Source organism: Rhinopithecus bieti, unplaced genomic scaffold, assembly GCF_001698545.2.
Source record: "Rhinopithecus bieti isolate Rb0 unplaced genomic scaffold, ASM169854v2 scaffold_54265, whole genome shotgun sequence".
NCBI classification, from domain to species: domain Eukaryota; kingdom Metazoa; phylum Chordata; class Mammalia; order Primates; family Cercopithecidae; genus Rhinopithecus; species Rhinopithecus bieti.
This window is the reverse complement of record NW_016821017.1, coordinates 313,312-326,409: the sequence shown is the minus strand read 5'-3', so window position 1 is coordinate 326,409 and position 13,098 is coordinate 313,312. Positions and strand designations below refer to the sequence as shown.

Below are 13,098 nucleotides of genomic sequence, written 5' to 3'. Positions count from 1 at the left end.
CAGAGCTTGCAGTGAGCTGAGATCCAGCCACTGCACTCCAGCCTGGGCGACAGACCGAGACTCCATCTCAAAAAAATAAATAAATAAAAATATAGTTATGATATTGTGATATAAGTATTGGTCTTCCTCTGTTCCTTGACGCACAGCTCCTAAAACCCTTGTCGGAATCACCAGAGTGCTAAGATTATCTTGTGTGCTAATGAGATGACTGGTGGCTGGAGGCTCCTATAAAGCTTCAGAATGGGAACTGGTCAACCTTCAGCCAGCCCTCTGCCCTTCCCAGATCACAGCCTCTGAGGAGGGGAAAAGGTTGGCTGAAGGTTGAGTTGATCATCAATGGCCAATTATTTAATCAATCATGGGCAAGTAATGAAGCCTCCATAAAAACACAAAAAAACAGGGCTCAGGAGAGCTTCCGGAGAGCTGAACACGTGGAGGTTCCTGGAGCATGGCATGCCTGGAGAGAGTATGGAAGCCCCTTCTCCTCTGGCCCTACACATCTCTTCCATCTAGCTGTTCATCTGTATCTTTTGTTAGCATCTTTCATAATAAATGGGTAGAGATAAGTATTTCCCTGAGTTCTATAAGCTGCTCTAGCAAACTAATCAAACCCAAGAAGGGGGTTGTGGGAACCCTGGTTTATAGTCAGAGGTATAGTTGACAATGTATTACTTTTGATTGATATCCCAAGTTGGGAGGCAGTCTTGTGGGACTGAGCTCTCAAACTTGTAGGATCTGATGCTACCTCCAGATAGACATTATCAGAATTGAATCGTATTATAGGACATTCATCTGGTGTCCACTGTAGAAATGATCACTTGCTTGGTGTGTGAGAGACAGTCCCCATGTTTGGTCACAGAAGCATTCTGTTTGGTGAGAGTATAGTAGGAAAAAGCGAGTTTGTTTTTTCCTATGTTCTTACAATGGGAGGCTTATTAAAGAAGCAACTCTAGGTATCAGTATGATCCTCACTGTGTTAAACATTGAAATCAAAACTGTATACATATTTAAATTTACATAAAATTACTTGAAAAGACTGGGCGTGGTGGCTCACGCCTGTAATCCCAGCACTTTGGGAGGATGAGGTGGGTGAGATCACTTGAGGTCAGGAGTTTGAGACCAGCCCGGCCAACATGGTGAAACCCCATCTCTAGTAAAAATAGAAAAATTAGCCGGGTGTGGTGGCAGGCGCCTCTAATCCAACCTACTGAGGAGGCTGAGGCAGGAGAACTGCTTGAACCCAGGAGGCAAAGGTTGCAGTTAGCCGAGATAGTGCTACTGCACTCCAGTCTGGGCAAGAGAGCGAGACTCTGTCTCAAAAAAAAAAAAAAAAAAAAAAAAAACTACCTGAAAACTACAAACTGAATTTTTGATAAAGGGGCAGTAGACCTTTTATGCAACAATCTGAGAAAGAAGATCAGGAAGAGCATGATACAGTACACAGAACTATAATACACAATATCTACTATAAAGCTACCAGGTTTTTTATCATAAAATATCTAGACAGACATGTGTATGTAATTCAATATGCAAAAATGTAAGTATCTCTAAAGTTAGGCTAAAGGCATATCAATTCTTTGGTATCTTTTTCAAATAATGTGAATTGTTTTGATTTTTTAAAGTTCAAATTCTGGCCGGGTGCTGTGGCTCAGGCCTGTAATTCCAGCACTTTGGGAGGCTGAGGAGGGTGGATCAGCTGAGGTCAGAAGTTCGAGACCAGCCTGGCCAACATGGGAAATCCCGTCTCTACTAAAAATACAAAAATTAGTTGGGGGTAGTGGTGGACACCTGTAATCACAGCTATTCGGGAGGCCGAGGCAGGAGAATCACTGGAACCCAAGAGGCGGAGGTTGCAGTAAGCCGAGATCACGCCACTGCATTCTAGCCTGGGCCACAGAGTGAGACTCTGTCTCAAAAAAAAAAAAAAGGGTTCCAATTCTGACTAAGGGTCCACAAAGCAACAGGCCACAACCCTGAATGGATAATCCTAACCACAGACCTAGGGAGGCCAGAGGCAGAAGGCCCAAATGGGGGTGATACCTTTTTAAACTGCTGCATACATCAATAAAATAAACAATGTGGAAAAGAGAACAAAACAGAAAAGAGAAGCTTGCCTATAATTGGCTTTACATCTATAAATAGGACACACTGCTCTTTGTTGAAGTTCCCAATCCAAATAAGTCCAAGTCACAGGACACAGAAATCGACATGGATCAACTTACCTGAACAAAGAAAATAAAGTGCTTAAAGGAGGTGTTGAGGTGGGCCTCCTCTTGCAGCTGCATCACAGAATCAAAGTGCTGGTGATAAATATGGGCATAAACCCTGAACAGACGCTTTAGAATAGTCTTTGCCACAGACATAAAGTTTTTGGGAAATGGGACACCTGCAATTAAACACACATATGAAACAATTAGTCTGTTATCTAATTTAACAGTAGAAAGTTGTTTGCGACAGGGTCTCACTTTGTCACTCAGGCTAGAGTGCAGTGGTGCAATCTCAGCTCACTGCAGCCTCGACCTCCTGGGCTCAAGTGATCCTCCCACCTTGGCCCCCCAAGCAACCTGAACTACAGGTACACGCCACCACGCCCAGCTAATTTTTTGTATTTTTTGTAGAGATGGGGTTTCGCCATGTTGCCCAGGCTGGTCTTGAACTCCTGAGCTCAAGCAATCTGCCTGCCTCAGCCTCTTAAAGTGCTAGGATTACAGGCATGCCCAGCCTAACGGCAGAAAGTTTACACACTGCCATGAGCACCTGCAACACATAAACACACACATTCATAAATACACACAAACCTACCTCTGTATATATTTTTTATTTTTATTTTTTGAGATGGAGTCTCGTTTTGTCGCCCAGGCTGGAGTGCAGTGGCCGGATCTCAGCTCACTGCAAGCTCCGCCTCCCGGGTTTACGCCATTCTCCTGCCTCAGCCTCCTGAGTAGCTGGGACTACAGGCACCTGCCACCACGCCCGGCTATTTTTTTTTTTTTTTTTTTTTAGTAGAGATGGGGTTTCACCGTGTTAGCCAGGATGGTCTCAATCTCCTGACCTCGTGATCCGCCCGTCTCGGCCTCCCAAAGTGCTGGGATTACAGACTTGAGCCACCGCGCCCGGCCTGTATATATTTTTTAAAGCCAAGGAAGTGAAAACCCAAACCCAAATCCTCACAAAGTACCCACTTTTTTCTGACTGCCTTAGGCACAGGTATCAAATTATATAAGATGCTGCTGAATCAAAGTTCAAAAATCCTGCAGTTTTAGTTGGTTTTGTTTTTGTATTTTTGAGACTGAGTCTCACTCTGTCATCCAGGCTGGAGTTCAGTAGCACAATCATGGTTCATTGCAACCTCCACCTCCCAGGTTCAAGCAATCCTCCCACCTCAGCCTCCCAAGTAGCTGGGACTACAGGTGTGCACTACTACACCTGGCTGATTTTTGTATTTTTAGTAGAGATGGGTTTTTGCCATGTTGGCCAGCCTGATCTCGAATTCCGGGCCTCCAGTGATCCGCCTGTCTTGGCCTCCCCAAGTACTGAGATTTAGTTCTTTAATATTAGAGTTTCTTTTTGAAATTAAATGCAACAAGAGTTAAGTATTTTGATTATAAATATTTTTACTTTGTAATTTGTAACTCTAAAGCAATTACACTGGCTTGGCATGGTGGCTCATGCCTGTAATCTTAGCACGTTGAGAAGCCGAAGTGGGCAGATTGCCTGAGTTCATGAGTTCAAGATAAGCCTGAGCAACATGGTAAAACCTCGTCCCTTAGGAAAAAAAAGAAGAAGAAATTACATACATACACACTCTCTCAATGAAGACTGGAAACTCTCCTAAGCAAAATAAAGGCAGCCGGGCACAGTGGCTCACGCCTGTAGTCCCAGCACTTTGGGAGGTCGAGGTGGGTGGATCACGAGGTCAGGAGGTTGAGACCAGCCTGGCCAAAGAAACCAGCCTGGCCAACACGGTGAAACCCCGTCTCTACTAAAAATACAAAAATTAGCCGTTAGTGGTGGCGGGCAACTGTAATCCCAGCTACTCAGTAGGCTGAGACAGAGAACTGCTTGAACCCGGAAGGCAGAGGTTGTAGTGAGCTGAGATCATGCCACTGCACTCCAGCCTGGGCAACACAGCAAGACTTTGTCTCAAAAAAAAAAAAAAAAAAGAAAAGAAAATAAGCACCTTTTTAGAAAACAAATGGGGTAGAGTTTGGTATCTTTCCAAGCAGTGGAGATGGGGATCCAACTGGTTCCATTCCTGAGAATTCTGGGTGAAAACATCAAAGTCCATCAGAAAACAGGGACGGGTAGGTCAGGAGTGCAAGACCAGCCTGACCAACATGGTGAAACCCTGACCCTACTAAAAATACAAAAATTAGCCAGGCGTGGTGGCTAAGGCCTGTAATCCCAGCTACTCAGATGGCTGAGACAGAAGAATCACTTGAACCCAGGAGGCGGAGGTTGCAGCAAGCCAAGATCACCACCACTGCACTCCAGCCTGGGCAACACAGTGAGACTCCATCTCAACAAATAAAAATTTAAAAAAACCTAAATTAGTTGGCCTTAAAGGTCTGTTCCACAAGACTACTCTTGAAACATGTTCTTTTTTCAATCTTTCAGAAAACGAAGGCTTAAAACACTCTTTCCTTGCATTTTTTCCCACCCAGTTCTCAATAACCTGAAACTTGGTATATTTTGCTGTTTGTGGTTATTCCCCACCACCACCCCAGTCCTCACTAACTTGACTTTTCAGACATTATCCTGGAGCTTATAGGCATGTTTTCCTGGGCAGGATCTTGTATTCATGTATTGAAAAAGCAGATTTCTGGCCGGGCACAGTGGCTCACACCTGTAATCCCAGCACTTTGGGAGGCCGAGGTGGGCGGACCACGAGATCAGGAGATCGAGACCATCCTGGCTAACATGGTGAAACCCTGTCTCTACTAAAAATACAAAAAATTAGCTGGGCGTGGTGGTGGGCACCTGTAGTCCCAGCTACTCGGGAGGCTGAGGCAGGAGAATGGCATGAACCCATGAGGCAGAGCTTGCAGTGAGCCGAGATCGCGCAACTGCCCTCCAGCCTGGGCAATAGAGCAAGACTCTGCCTCAAAAAAAAAAAAAGAAAAGAAAATTAAAGAAAAGAAGAAGCAGATTTCTGGCCAGGTGCAGTGGCTCATGCCTGTAATCTCAAGCTCTTTGGAAGACTGAAGCAGAAAGGTTGCTTGGGCCTAGAAGTTTGAGACCAGCCTGGGCAACATAGTGAGGCCTCATGTCTACAAAAAATTAAAAAATTAGCTGGGAGTGGTTGCACACATGCCTGTGGTCTCAGCTACTCAAGTGGCTGATACAGGAGGACCACTTGAGCCTGGGAGGTCGAGGCTACAGTGAGCTGTAATTGCACCACTGCACTCTAGCCTGGGCAATGGAGGGAGACTCTGTCTCAAAAAAAAAAAAAAACCAGATTTCAAAATCAAACATCTTTTTTATCAGAATGTATAAACGGGCATCTAATAAAAGAATATTAATAATTTGCATATATTAGTAAAAAATTAATTATAAACAGTTCTGTCTGAGACTAAATAACTGGCAAAAGTAAGATGCAGATAATAGCCTAATGGCAGGGCAGTGGGAGAGGTGGTGGATCAGAATGAATTATTTAAGAATAGGAAAATGAGAAAAAACCCAGGCGTGGTGGCTCATGCCTATAATTCCAACATTTTGGGAGGCCAAGGTGGGTTAATAACTTGAGGTCGGGAGTTCGAGACCAGCCTGGCCAACATGGTGAAACCCTGTCTCTACCAAAAACTACAAAAACTAGCCAGGTGTGGTGGTGGGCGCCTGTAGTACCAGCTATTCAGAGGCTGAGGCACGAGAATCGCTTGAACCCAGGAAGCAGAGGTTGCAGTGAGCCAAGACTGTGCCATTGCCCTCCAGCCTGGGTGACAGAGTGAGACCCTGTCTCCAAAAAAAAAAAAGAGAGAAAAAGAGGATAAATCAAAAGAATTACTTACCTTCCATAAGCAGAGACTTTAATCTTTAATGAGTAAAGAAATAAGTAATTTGTTTAAATCTAAACACTTTCCAAGCTGAATTTAGCAGATTATATTTAGCAGACAGTCAATATAAAATAAAGATATGTGAAGAAAGGAAATAAAAGGTTTAATAGCAGAATATGAAAAAACTGGACTATAACAAACAGATCCAAATGTAACAAACTGGAAAAAAAATTGTTCATTCCTGACAACAGCTCTATACAGCCCCAAACTTGCAAAAAGGAATCAAAAATATGTTGCTAGGCCGGGCGCGGTGGCTCAAGCCTGTAATCCCAGCACTTTGGGAGGCCGAGACGGGCGGATCACGAGCCCATCCTGGCTAATACGGTGAAACCCCTGTCCTCTAACCTCCTCTAAAAAATACAAAAAAACTAGCCGGGCGGACGAGGCGGCCCGGCCTGTAGGTCCCAAGCTACTCGGGAGGCTGAGGGCCAGGAGAAAATGGCGTAAACCCGGGAGGCGGAGGCTTTGCAGTGAGCTGAGATCCGCCACTGCACTCCAGCCCTGGGTGGCAGAGCAAGACTCCGTCTTTCAAAAAATAAAATAAAAAAATAAAAAAATAAAAAATAAATAAAAAAATACAAAAAACTAGCCGGCGAGGTGGCATGGCGGCCTGTAGTCCCACCTACTCGGGAGGACCTGAGGCAGGAGAATGGCGTAAACCCGAAAGGCAGAGCTTGCAGTGAGCCGAGATCCGGCCCACTGCACTCCAGTTTGGGCGACAAAGCGAGACTCCGCTCTAAAAAAAAAAAAAAAAACAAAACCAATATGTTGCTCATAAAATAATCTTAAGTTAAAAATGACAAGGATTGATTTCATCCATGAACACCGATGCCAAACACATAAAATATTAACAAATAAGAAAGACTCTTCCAGCAGAACATTTTTATTAAAAAATGGAGAAAACCTTGTGGTCACAGGCAACAGATACTGGAAAAGTATCTGATAAACACTATAGCCATTCCTCGTTAAAAAAAACTTTTGTAATATAAATGGTGGATATTTTTCATTAATATAATTTTTTAAAAATCCACACACCTCTAATCAAAAGCCAAGATTTCTGCTTACTGCAGAAATACTAGAGGTACTTGTGTAATAGTAAGAAAGCAAGAAACGGATGTCTGCCATCATCACCACTACTCGGCTTTGCACTTGAAATACCACTCAGTGCAATCATATAAGCGTAAAACAAGAATATATTATCAGGAAGGAAGAGGCAAAATGAACACTATCTTAACATGACACAGTTGTATACTTTAAAAATTCAAGAGAACCAACCAAAACTAACAGAAAAGAGTCTGATGGTTAATTATAAAATTTAAATAAAAATCAACAGCTGGGCCAGTGCTGGTGGCTGACACCTGTAATTCCAACACTTTTGGAAGGCTGAGGAAGGAGGGCTGCTTAAGCCCAGGAGTCCGAGACCAGTCTGGGAAACGTAACGAGACCTCATCTCTACAAAACATAAACAAAATTAGCCAGGTGTAGTGGTGCATGCCTACAGTCCCAGCTACTTGGGAAGCTAAGGTGGGAGATCACTGGAGCCCAGGAAGTCAAGGCTGCAGTGAGCTGTGATCACACCCCTGTACTCCAGCCTGGGGAACAGAGTGACACCCTGTCTCAAAAAAAATTTTTTAAAATTAAAAGTAAAACCAACAGCTTTCCTATATACTAAATAACCAGCTGGAAACCATGTTATCAATAAAAGACATAAAATCCCTAGAATAAAATTAAAACTTGAACAACTGACATAAACTACAGAATTTTACAAGAGAAAATAAAGCTAAAGACATGAATAAATGAATAAATCTTGTTCTTGGCTAGGAAGATTCAGTAAAGAAAAAAAGAATCCCTATCTATAAAAATTAAATATAGTCATAATTAAAACCTAATTTTTTTTTTACCTTGACAAAATGTTTCTAAGTTCTTTGGAAAAACAAATATCCCAGAATAGCTGTGAATATTCTGAAAAAGAAGAGCAAGGAAGGGAGACCAGCCTTACAAGATGCTAACAGATGCAGGGCCACAGTCACTAATGTGTGGAATTTCTATAGAAGCAGATAAAGAGACTAAAACATGCAAAAATATATGGCAATTTGTTGTGCGCATTCAGATAATCAGGGGAGAAAAGGCATATGTGTTTAATAAATGGTAATGGGACAAATTGACTAGTATTTCCATTTGGAAACAAATTAATGTAGCATTCAGGGAAAAACACCTGCCTGGCCAGGCATGGTGGCTCACGCCTGTAATCCCAATACTTTGGGAGGCCAAGGCAGGTAGGTCACTTGAGGTCAGGAGTTCAAGACCAGCCTGGCCAACATGGTGAAACCCCGTCTCTACTAAAAATACAAAAATTAGCCGGGCATGGTGGCATGTGCCCATAGTCCCAGCTACCCAGGGACTGAGGCATGAGAACTGCTTGAACCTGGGAGGTGGAGACTGCAGTGAGCCAAGACTGCATCGCTGCACTCCAGTCTGGGCAACAGAGACTCTGTATCAAAAAATTTAAAAAAAAGAGAACATGAACAAATATTTTTATAATCTTGAAGCAGGGAAAAGCTTTCTAATTGTTATATTAAAACCAAGTCATAAAAGATATAATAGGACAAAATAATACGGTTGTGTATAGCAAAAATGTTCCATGAACAAAATGAGACAAAAGGTAACCTGGGGAAAAGCATATACAACATGTATGACAAAGCGCTGATATCCTTTACACAGAAATAGATGAAAGATATAAACAGAAAATACACAATGATCAATGAAACAAACAAAAAAAAACCTAAAATGCTCAATCTCATCAACACTTTTTAAATGTACATTAAAACAGAAATTTAACCAAATTAGAAAAGATTAAAAAATGAGTAATAACCAGTGTTGGTGAAGAAATACAAGCAAACACAAACATGGCTGGGGGGAGTATATGTTGGTACAAACTTTTTGGAGGAGAATTTGGCAGTCTCTACAAGTATAACAATGTTAAAAAGAACAGATTTATCATTCAAAAAGAGAAACAGGCTGGATACAGAGGCTCAAGCCTGTAATCCCAGCACTGTGGGAGGCCAAGGCAGGAGGATCACTTGAGGCCAGGAGTTTGAGACCAACCTGGACAACACAGCAAAAACCCCCCCATCTCTATTTATATTAATAAAATAAAATTTAAAAAAAGAAAGAATATTTCCACAATGTTAACTCACCAATCTTAGAAGGAAAAAGAGTTTCATCATCAAGCTGATCCTGAACCCAAGTCATCAAATAGTCAATGTATTTTGGTGCAGAACATTTGATTGGCTTTTTAATATTAGTACCATCTGCCCAATGATATTCATATCTGGAGAGAAAATGTTTTACTGATTTTCAAAATATTAACAAATGTGCAAGTTGTAATTAAAACAGGTTCATTCACGTTTTGTCAATAGAAGTTATATCTAACTTTAATAAATCACCGTAAGTTCTACTGAAGATTACTACAAGTCCTATATAGAATTATCCTGAAAGTGACAGTTTTAACTGGAAGAAAAAAGGGAGATAATGTGGCAGGAGGCAATGCCAGGATAGATGTTTTATTAACAACACAGCCCTGGGAAACAGGAAGGAACTGCATTCCTGTAAGGCAGAAGGTTGCTGAGGGCTGGGTATGGAGCTGATGGATCCATTACATTCTTCTGAGATTCTTGTTCATCAATTTATTATCATCAATGGAGCCAATATTATAAAACTCTGTTTTGTGGGCCAGGTGTTAGAGATATACATTAGGCATGCATACTTCCCCCTTACCGTTGCTGAGCTAGAAGGATTAACAAGAGTTATACAAAACATTACTATGTAAAGCATTTGAGCCATAGGTAAGTTTAATTTTCCTGTTTATTTTAATTTCTTTTAAAGCTTGAGGAATATAACTTAACACAATATAAAATAAAACATTCTTCCTAAAATATTATAATAAAATAGGACTACAAACTCATTAGGGATCTTTTTTCCTTTACACTTGTAGCAAAGTCAGAAAGGACAATCTTTTCCAAAAGGCAAACATCTTGATAACATCCATCATCCATAAAATCAGTCATTTATTATAAGAAAAAAAAAAACCGGAAGGAAACACAGCAAATATTAATCCCATCACATGATGGACTTAATATTATGACTGATAGAGCTCCATCTTTTCAGTATTTCTTGAAATTTATTAAAGTCAAAACATTTTTAAATCTAGCATCTTCAAGCCAGATAATTACTTCAAACATTGTGACCCCTGCCTTTAAATACTAATAATCACAAAGAGAAAAATAATCAAAATATTAAACAGATCAACTAAAACTTTTTCAAGAATTCATTTAAAACTAGAATATGTGCGCAGGCGCAGGTGGCGGGCGCCTTGTAGTCCCAGCTACTCGGAGGAGGCTAGAGGCAGGAGAATGGTCGTAAACCTGGGAGGCAGAGCTTGCAGTGAGCTGAGATCGGCCCACTGCACTCCAGCCCCGGGCGACGAGCGAGACCTCCAAAAAACTAGAAACAGGAAAAAAAAGAAGGAAAAAAGAAAAAAAAATTTAAAATAAAATAAATCCCTGGGTTAATAATCAAAAAAAAAAAAAAAAAAAACTAGAAACAGGAAACATGTTATTAATAAAATTGAAAAAATAAAATGTTTAATTCAAGACAAACATAACTCAAATTTCTGTTTACTTCTATAACAAAACATTCAGACTTACTATGATGCAACACAAAAATGAAAACAGGGAGTACCCACATACCAAAGTATTTAATAATAACTAATAACTGGCCAGGCGCAGTGGCTCACACCTTTAATCCCAGCAGTTTGTGAGGCCGAGGTGGGCATATCACTTGATGCCAGGAGTTTGAGAACACCCCCGGGGAACATGGCGAAACCCTACCTCTACTAAAAATGCACAAATTAGATGGGAGTGGTGGCGCATGCCTGTAATCCCAGCCACTTGGGAGGCTGAGGCATGAGAACCGCTTGAACTTGGAAGGCAGAGGTTGTAGTGAGCCAAGATCACACCACTGCAATCCAGCCTGGCAACACAGCGAGACTCTGTCTCAAAATAAATAAAATTTAAAAATTACACAATAACTAAAAGCTTACGGGTGAGTAGTCAAGAACCAATAAAACTGAATCACCTCCAAATAAATAACAAATCTTAATTGTTTAATTTATACCAACTGATGATAAAGTAAAACTAATCCAAACACCTATATAATAGGCAGTATATGTACCTCGGACCTGCAGACATGACTGGACAGCTTGCTTCAGTGCAGAATTCTGTAATAGTTCCATATAACATGTTGATCTGGTTAAAGAAATCCACAGCTGCAGAGATAATAGAATTGTGTTAAAATGTCTGTGTAAACACAAAACATGAGACCTCTCAGTTGAAGGAAAAACTGACAACACATTTAGGTTCTTAGCTGAACCCTTGAGACATTCAATAATCCAATGATACTCTAAGTTTTAGTACACTACATTTTTTTTTTCTCTGAGACAGTCTTGTTCTCGATGCCCAGGCTGGAGTGCAGTGGCGCCATCTTGGCTCACTGCAACCTCCGCCTCCCAGGTTCAAGCAATTCTGCCTCAGCCTCCCAAGTAGCTGGGATTACAGGCTCATGCCACCACGCCCGGCTAATTTTGTTTTCGTATTTTTAGTAGAGACAGGGTTTCACCATGTTGGCCAAGCTGGTCTCAAAACTCCTGACTTCATGATCCACCTGCATATAACAGCAGGAAAATAAGATACTGGAGATAACTCTAACTTAATGATGACTATTACATCATTTGAATATACAATATAATTGCATCCAAGGAAATGAAAAATCAGTTTGCCAGTTTGGACCAGATAATACAATTTGTGTTTAGAAAGAGACAAAATATGTTGTGGAATATATCGTGAGGGAGAAGGTGCAGCAGCTGTATCCTGAGGCATTTAAAAGATCTAATTAATCATAAACATTTGTTTTTGAGGTCTATAGCATATTGAGGACAAAATACTTCAGATAAAGTCCCTTGCCGTGGAGTCTCTAGTTAACAGAAAAGACAAAATTAAAAGAGATGAATAATATAAGATATGGCCAGGCATGGTGGCTCATGCCTGTAATCCCAACACTTGGGAGGCTGAGGTGGGAGGACTGGTTGAGCCCAGGAATTCAAGACCAGCCTGGGTAACAGCGTGAGACTCCATCTCTACAAAAATTTTTTAAAAATTAGCCAGGCGGGCCGGGCGCGGTGGCTCAAGCCTGTAATCCCAGCACTTTGGGAGGTCGAGGCGGGCGGATCACGAGGTCAGGAGATCGAGACCATCCTGGCTAACACGGTGAAACCCAGTCTCTACTAAAAAATACAAAAAAAAAAACTAGCCGGGCGAGGTGGTGGGCGCCTGTAGTCCCAGCTACTCGGGAGGCTGCGGCAGGAGAATGGCGTAAACCCAGCAGGCGGAGCTTGCAGTGAACAGAGATCTGGCCACCGCACTCCAGCCTGGGCGACAGAGCGAAACTCTGTCTCAAAAAAAAAAAAAAATTAGCCAGGCGTGGTGGTGCACACCTACAGTCCCAGTTATGTAGGAGGCTGAGGCGAGAGGATTGCTTGAGCCCAGGAGGCTGAGGTTGCCGTGAGCTGTGATGGCGCTACTGCACTCCAGCCTGGGTGACAGAGACACGGTATCAAAATAAAAATAGCAATAATAGTACGAGATATAAGAAGACAGGATCCAAAGGCCAATGATAAATGTTACAGAGAAAAGGCAAAGTAATGAAGAGCTGGAAGTAGTCAGGGGGTACTTCCTGAAGAAGCTTCAACTAGATCCAGAACAAAATGGAAGAGGAAGGGAGTGAGTAAACAAACTTTACCGAGTGAAGTGTACTCTATGCAAAGAGAACGACATAAGCCTTGGAAAGTTTTAAAAAATGTTTCAGGCTAGGTGCAGTGGCTCACGCCTATAATCATAGCACTTTAGAGGCCAGGATTTGAGACCAGTCTGGGCAACACAGCTAGACCCCGGTCTCTGCTGAAAAAATTTTTTTTTTTTTTTTTTTTTTT

General features: G+C 41.7%; 1 protein-coding gene across 2 annotated transcripts in view; it reads right to left on the bottom strand.

Moving 5' to 3' along the window:
- Positions 1–1,908: 1,908 nt before the first annotated feature.
- Positions 1,909–13,098, bottom strand: part of MOB1A (MOB kinase activator 1A) — a 23,261-nt gene continuing 12,071 nt past the window's right edge. The window contains exons 3-5 of one of the 2 annotated variants that reach the window (XM_017860149.1): positions 11,286–11,379; positions 9,251–9,384; positions 1,909–2,386 (exon numbers count right to left, since the gene is read on the bottom strand). In XM_017860149.1, the coding sequence (XP_017715638.1) occupies positions 2,214–2,386; positions 9,251–9,384; positions 11,286–11,379 (401 nt within the window). In that variant the 3' untranslated portion in view covers positions 1,909–2,213. The remainder of the gene's footprint in view (positions 2,387–9,250; positions 9,385–11,285; positions 11,380–13,098) is intronic. The other variant, XM_017860148.1, reaches the window with a different exon arrangement.